The 8,139-nt window shown below is 48.5% G+C and overlaps 1 protein-coding gene across 1 annotated transcript; it reads right to left on the bottom strand.

Moving 5' to 3' along the window:
* Positions 1-4,883: 4,883 nt before the first annotated feature.
* Positions 4,884-7,866, bottom strand: LOC149440552 (tripartite motif-containing protein 14-like). The gene has a single exon (XM_089658472.1). It carries the CDS (start codon positions 7,864-7,866, stop codon positions 6,115-6,117), a length of 1,752 nt encoding a protein of 583 aa, XP_089514598.1. The 3' UTR covers positions 4,884-6,114.
* Positions 7,867-8,139: the final 273 nt, after the last annotated feature.

Genomic DNA, 8,139 nt, shown 5'->3' on the forward strand with positions numbered 1-8,139 from the left:
CCCCAGCCTCTGGGAGTTCCCTACTAGTTGACGGAGCTACCTGTTGGGGGGGCGGGGCGCAGCTTGGGGAATGGCTAAACTCTCCATTAAATTTTTGAAGGAGTCAAAGGTGTTGGTCAGTTCCCTTACAGACTTGACCAGATCACCCTGGGCTGGACTCTCTTCCTTCCCTAAACCCTCAATACAGGGCCCACATAGAACCTTCTTCCATGACTCCTTGAGAGCTGCTCTGCAAGACGGACATTTCCGTCTAGGTCCCTGGTGTTTAAGCTTTTCCCGGGCCCTACCCTAAAAAGACAAAAGGAGGAAGAAAGAGAGCCTATTACCCTCTGGCCACCTGCTTCTCCTCCCCCTATTCCCTGGCAAGGACTAAGGGCCTGACTCTCCCAGAACCGCCCCCCCCGCCCTAGACCCTCTGACCACAAGAGGGCCGGGGAATACCCCAGGAGCTAGGGGCCCACAAGTAGGGGAGGACTCCACTGAGTCACCTTACCTGGGTCTGGCTGGTGCAGGCCTCGCCTGGTCCCGATGCCTCTGCGCCCGACATTGACAGGAGGGTGGTCGCCAGTCTCTGCGGTGTGCCTGTCCCCCAGGCTCTGTCCCGCGATACACCGCCATTGCCACCGACCCCGGAGTATAGGGCCGCGGCCGGAAGCCACGACCCCGGAAGAAGCCCCGCCCCTTCCACCGGAAATGTCATCACCCATAATCCGGCCCGGCGTGCTTCTCAGTCAGCCTGCATGGGAAGGAGCGGGACTCCTCCCCGATCTTCTCCAGATTCCACCGAGGCCGCCCCAGCACCCGCCACTCACCCCATCTCACCGCATCTGCCCCTGCAGTACTCCTAGGGAGGATCACAGCCGGCTCTCCGGCCTTTACTCCATTCTGCACTGAGTCCTCCTCGGACCCAACATCAAAGGCTCAGGCCCTGCTGTCCCCTGACAACACCTGAGGCTTCCTCGAGACGTCTCCCCACCAGAGGAAACACCAAAACTGAGGTTGGAGGGGAGTGATAGGCTTTGTTTAGGGTGGAGGTGTTTCCTCAGGTGGGAGGAGCCGATGTCTCTCAAGGTGCTGTCCTGAAAGCCGAAGAGGGAAAAAATAGTGAATATAATTTTTTTAATTTTTTTAATTTTTCGAAACAAATTACAAAAAATGAACACTTCAAAAAACTCTCCATGCCTCTTATGAAGTACGTTGGACTGTCTACTTTGCAAAAAGGGGTCATTTGGGGGATATCTGTACCGTCCTGACATTTGGGGATATCTGTACCGTCCTGACATTTGGGGGATATCTGTACCATCCTGACATTTGGGGGATATCTGTACCGTCCTGACATTTGGGGGATATCTGTACCATCCTGACATTTGGGGGATATCTGTACCGTCCTGACATTTGGGGGATATCTGTCCCGTCCTGACATTTGGGGGGATATCTGTACCGTCCTGACATTTGGGGGATATCTGTACCATCCTGACATTTGGGGGATATCTGTACTGTCCTGACATTTGGGGGATATCTGTACCATCCTGACATTTGGGGGATATCTGTACCGTCCTGACATTTGGGGGATATCTGTCCCGTCCTGACATTTGGGGGGATATCTGTACCGTTCTGACATTTGGGGGATATCTGTCCCGTCCTGACATTTGGGGGATATCTGTACCATCCTGACATTTGGGGGATATCTGTACCGTCCTGACATTTGGGGGATATCTGTCCCGTCCTGACATTTGGGGGGATATCTGTACCGTTCTGACATTTGGGGATATCTGTACCGTCCTGACATTTGGGGGATATCTGTACCGTCCTGACATTTGGGGATATCTGTACCGTCCTGACATTTGGGGGATATCTGTACCATCCTGACATTTGGGGGATATCTGTACTGTCCTGACATTTGGGGGATATCTGTACCATCCTGACATTTGGGGGATATCTGTACCATCCTGACATTTGGGGGATATCTGTACCGTCCTGACATTTGGGGGATATCTGTCCCGTCCTGACATTTGGGGGGATATCTGTACCGTTCTGACATTTGGGGATATCTGTACCGTCCTGACATTTGGGGGATATCTGTACCGTCCTGACATTTGGGGGATATCTGTACCGTTCTGACATTTGGGGGATATCTGTACCGTCCTGACATTTGGGGATATCTGTACCGTCCTGACATTTGGGGGATATCTGTACCGTTCTGACATTTGGGGGATATCTATACCATCCTGACATTTGGGGGATATCTGTACCATCCTGACATTTGGGGGATATCTGTACCGTCCTGACATTTGGGGGATATCTGTACCGTCCTGACATTTGGGGGATATCTGTACCGTCCTGAGATTTGGGGGATATCTGTACTGTCCTGAGATTTGGGGGATATCTGTACTATTCTGACATTTGGGGGATATCTGTACTGTCCTGACATTTGGGGGGATATCTGTACTGTCCTGACATTTGGGGGATATCTGTACCGTCCTGACATTTGGGGGATATCTGTACCGTCCTGACATTTGGGGGATATCTGTACCGTCCTGACATTTGGGGGATATCTGTCCTGTCCTGACATTTGGGGGATATCTGTACCGTCCTGACATTTGGGGGATATCTGTACCGTCCTGACATTTGGGGGATATCTGTACTGTCCTAACATTTGGGGGATATCTGTACCATTCTGACATTTGGGGGATATCTGTACTATTCTGACATTTGGGGGATATCTGTACTGTCCTGACATTTGGGGGGATATCTGTACTGTCCTGACATTTGGGGGATATCTGTACCGTCCTGACATTTGGGGGATATCTGTACTGTCCTAACATTTGGGGGATATCTGTACCATTCTGACATTTGGGGGATATCTGTACCGTCCTGACATTTGGGGGATATCTGTACCGTCCTGACATTTGGGGGATATCTGTCCTGTCCTGACATTTGGGGGATATCTGTACCGTCCTGACATTTGGGGGATATCTGTACCGTCCTGACATTTGGGGGATATCTGTACTGTCCTAACATTTGGGGGATATCTGTACCATTCTGACATTTGGGGGATATCTGTACTATTCTGACATTTGGGGGATATCTGTACTGTCCTGACATTTGGGGGGATATCTGTACTGTCCTGACATTTGGGGGATATCTGTACCGTCCTGACATTTGGGGGATATCTGTACTGTCCTAACATTTGGGGGATATCTGTACCATTCTGACATTTGGGGGATATCTGTACCGTCCTGACATTTGGGGGATATCTGTACCGTCCTGACATTTGGGGGATATCTGTCCTGTCCTGACATTTGGGGGATATCTGTACCGTCCTGACATTTGGGGGATATCTGTACTGTCCTGACATTTGGGGGATATCTGTACTGTCCTGACATTTGGGGGATATCTGTACCGTCCTGACATTTGGGGGATATCTGTACTGTCCTGACATTTGGGGGATATCTGTACTGTCCTGACATTTGGGGGATATCTGTACTGTCCTGACATTTGGGGGATATCTGTACTGTCCTGACATTTGGGGGATATCTGTACCGTCCTGACATTTGGGGGATATCTGTACCGTCCTGACATTTGGGGGATATCTGTACCGTCCTGACATTTGGGGATATCTGTACCGTCCTGACATTCTTGGACCTCAGGAAATGAGATTGGCTGTCAGTACTTCAGGATTGGTCAATACTCAGATGTATCCCATAGTTTGTGAACTCTTTTATAACAGGAACAAAGAAAAATGTGGGGTTTTTTTCAAAATTTTCAGTCTATTTTTGTTAATTTAACAAAAAATAAAAACCCCGGCGGTGATTAAATACCACCAAAAGAAAGCTCTAGTTGTGTGAAGAAAATTATACAATGTTAGTTTGGGTACAATGTTGTATGACCCGCAACTGTCATTCAAAGTGTGAGAGCGCTGAAACCTGAAAACTGGCCTGGGGACAGGAAGGGGGAGGGCGTGGTATGGAAGGGGTTAATTAACATCGGTCATACTAAGTAAATGTAGATCACGTTTCTATATTGTTCTGTTTGTGTCTTCTATATATAAATCTGACATTCCCCACATATTACAGACATTACGGGACGAATCGTGACTTCTACACAAACGCTGAGATGTTCCCAAAGTGAATGTATTATAATTCGATCTCCATCATCTCTCATACTAAAGAATAGTACAGATGTATCCATCGTCTTCTGTGTCTTCTATATCACATGTGACCTCTGTAGGACCATCCTGACCACAGGAAGCCTTGTGTGTCCCCATAAAATGATGCTGGACACAAGATATCAGTCCATATATGAGGGACACACGCCATTTATGGCCTCACTTGGTGGTTTGGTCGTATGTATCCCGTGGAGGTGGACGCACACACCCATTGGTTTGCAGTATATAGAAGAACGGGGGTTAAAGAAGGTCTATGGAATGAAAGCATCTGAGAAGATTCTCACCAATTCTGGACAATTCCTATCATCAGATGGACCTCATGTACAACGTTTATGTCACATGTTGGAGTTGGTTTAGAAGGTTACAAATCTAGGTGAAGCTCGGCATTGGATTGCGATTTATAGCCTAAAAGTGGGTTTTTCCCTCATTCACACAGAGCGCAGATACATCGGGGTCTCAGGAGGAAGAGCTCTGCCAATGTTTTTATAAACACCCCCCTTTCTCATCTAAAACATCGGTCACAACAAGTTACAATAGATGTTTTTCCATTTTTGTCTGTGTTTTTCTTATATATAGAAGAAAAAACCCAGAACTTTGACCTCTGTAGGACCATCCTGACCACAGGAAGCCTTGTGTGTCCCCATAAAATGATGGAGGTGTTCCATCGGTGTCACAAAGTTCTTGTGGAATGTGATGAGGAAACAACAACCTCTGATGACGGGGAAGGTTCTGGAAGTTTATTGAGAAGAGAAGACTTACAAAGTAAAAGTCAAGATTAGAAAGTAGAGAGATGAAGGTGTGCGGAGATCCTTAGACATGGCAGGTGGACCAAGGATCTGACCTCTTCATCCAACCGGAGGCCCCTCCAATCCTGGACAGTTGTCATGGAGGAGCGTCCCAAACATCCACATTTTACAGATGAAATCATTCAGTGAAGAATTTGTACAGCAGCTCATCATTCATCACAAGAGACATTCATTTGTGTTCTCTCTGAACACCTGATCAGCTTGTCCCACCTCCAGACTCCCAAATCCCTCATTGTAGAAGAAGGAGACCAACTGTCTCTATGTTCCACAACAAGACCTTCCAAGGATCCGGAGATCAGCAATTTGTTCTAATAACATCTTTCTGTAAAGTCATTCTAGACAGAGAAGCTGTTATTATAGACAGAACCCAACATTAGCATATAAGCACTTAGTCCTGTCATTCCATCATTAGTAATCACATCAGAATGATTTCTCTTTATCAGCTGAATGGGGCCATAGAGGAAATGGAAACATCGCTCGGCTCCATGTGGATCATAGAGGGGCCGGGACTGGAGGGGCTAATGGTGATTGTAGTCCTCCTCCAATCCAATCCATCATTGTATCTATATCCAATCATTGATCAATATTCCCATATACAGAGCCGAGGATCTCCACTTCCTGAGACTCTATACCCCCCCCATCACCTGTCCACAGTACCCCACCCCCAACACGACCAGAATCATCGCTTATCAATCCCCGCCCCCTCTATGTCATAACCAATAGGAACAAGACTAGCACTGGCTGTATTCATAGTGACACTCATCACAGCCAATCACAGTGAGGGGGAGGGGCAATCACAGACCCATGGATTGGTCATGTAAAGGAACCCATGAGGACAGAAATGTAGGAATTCTCATTGTGGACAGTAAAGTGTGTCTAGACAGAACCTATTGTTGTAGTATTGGGTGAAGGGGGAACAAGCATGCAGCCAGTGAAGCCTGAAGAATCTGCCCACCTGCATGCTTGTTCATGGTGGGTGACACACTAGGGAGTGAAGTGAGGTGACGGATAAAGATGACGGCCCTGGAATTCTATAAATGAATCAGTAATCTCGTTTCTTGTCCTCTGCTTCCTATTGGCTAAGTATTGCACCACTCAGATTCTCCGCCCTGTGATGTCACTAGTCACTGGGCAGATTTCTCACTTTGGAGTCCCCCCAGATATTGTTATCTGACCTTCCTCTATATATACCCCGACATGGAGGGGCTCAGTGAAGGTGGTGGTGATGGTGTGGAGGTGTCGGATCGGGTCACACAGATCATAGAAGGAGATCCGCCCGGCCTCATAATCCAGATCTATCCTGACTCTGGTACTGGCACCATCACTGGAAAATGGGATCTCATGACTGTCATGTATGACCCAATACTGGTCATCCCACCCCCACCCCTTCAAACACCAGGACTTCTTATTATATCCAAACCTTGACTGACCTCCTCTCCGGTCTATACTGGGGTAACACACCCCGACTATCCAGCACCCTGACCCCCCGACATCCACTTCCCAGTAATGTCTCCCCGAGGAGAACCCCTGAGTGCTCATCACCTGAGGCTCATCCAGAAATCTCTTCAGAGTTTTTGGATAATTTGGGCTCTTTTCTGACCAGGATACAGTTTTCCCGTCACCTGATATATGTAGATGATGACCAGCTGTCCTCACATCCAGTGATACGTCTGTAACCCCCGACACCCCCCATGTTTGCTGTACAGCCCCAATAATTGGTCCTCCAGCCTCATGGTGTGAGTGTTGTATGGTGGGGGAGGGTTGCAGATGTTGCCGAAACAGCCTAGAAATGATGTTACCCTTGTCCTTTGTAGTAGACTGTGGAGAGACATGTGTGCCTGTAGATTTCTGTACATTGACCCCAGACATGATATCAGATAGACCCGTGTGTAATGTGTGTGAGATTCCCCCCACATCCCCATCCCCTCCATCATGGAGGAGGTTCTCATGTCTCTCTCTGTCCTCATCATCTCCATCCTCAGTATCCCACAAGTCACCTGTGTCTGATTCCTGTAGGACAGTCAGTGGATCCGTTGTGTTACACAGCTCCTCAATGTAAAATATCTTGCTGTACAGCTCATCGATCTTTATTTCCAGATCCCGAATATAATCCAACATGGGACGGGAGACCCGTTCTGCCCACCCGGAGATGTCCCTCAGGACTCTCTTCTCCAGGTCTTCCAGACGTCTCCTGAGGTCTCTGAACAGGTCAGTGACTCTCTCAGTTTCAGCATCTGCTTTTCCTTGGACTTTCCTCCTGCGTTCCTGCAGACTCTGGACTCTTTTCTCCGTCTCCTCTCTCTCTGTCATCAGTTTCTGCAGAACATTCCTCAGTTTCTTCTTCTTCTTCTCAGAGGCCTCCTCCAGAGTCTCCACCTGGTGCCCCCGATGTTCTCCGGCCAAACTGCAGGACATACAGATACAGGTGGAGTCCTCGGTGCAGTAATACTCCAGGATCTTCTTATGGATGGAGCATTTCCTGTCCTTCAGGGAAGTGGTGGGGTCACATAGGACGTGTTCTGGTGACTTGCTGTGGACTCTCAGGTGGTTGTCACACAGAGAAGCTTCACACAGCAGACAGGATTTCACAGCTGGTACAGGAGTGTGAATACAGTGAGTACAGAAGACCCGAATGTCCTCCTGATCTGGATGGGTAGACTGGAAGTTCTCCACTATGTTATGTAGTTTTAGATTCCTCTGAAGGACAGGACGGTTCTTGAAGCTTTCATTGCATTCAGGACAGGAATAACCTCCAGACCCCTCCTGTGTATCCAACACACGGCCAATACAGTCCCGGCAGAAGTTGTGTCCACATTTCAGGATTACGGGATCCGTATAAAAGTCCAGACAGACGGAACATTCCAGCTCCTTCCTCAGATCATCAGACGCCATCGCTGAGAGCAGAAGACAGAATTGAGAGTAAAATCTCTGACACTCCGTAACCAGTGTGACCTGTTCTGTACACTCCTACATGGGGCGAGGTGACCCGTTCTGTACACTCCTACATGGGGCGAGGTGACCCGTTCTGTACACTCCTACACGGGGCGAGGTGACAGTTCTGTACACTCCTACACTGGGCGAGGTGACCCATTCTGTACATTCCTACACGGGGCGAGGTGACCCATTCTGTACACTCCTACACGGGGCGAGGTGACCCATTCCGTA

The sequence above is a fragment of the Staurois parvus genome, unplaced genomic scaffold (assembly GCF_062004578.1).
Source record: "Staurois parvus isolate SC_StPar_1 unplaced genomic scaffold, SC_StPar_1.0 ptg001074l, whole genome shotgun sequence".
Classification (NCBI taxonomy): domain Eukaryota; kingdom Metazoa; phylum Chordata; class Amphibia; order Anura; family Ranidae; genus Staurois; species Staurois parvus.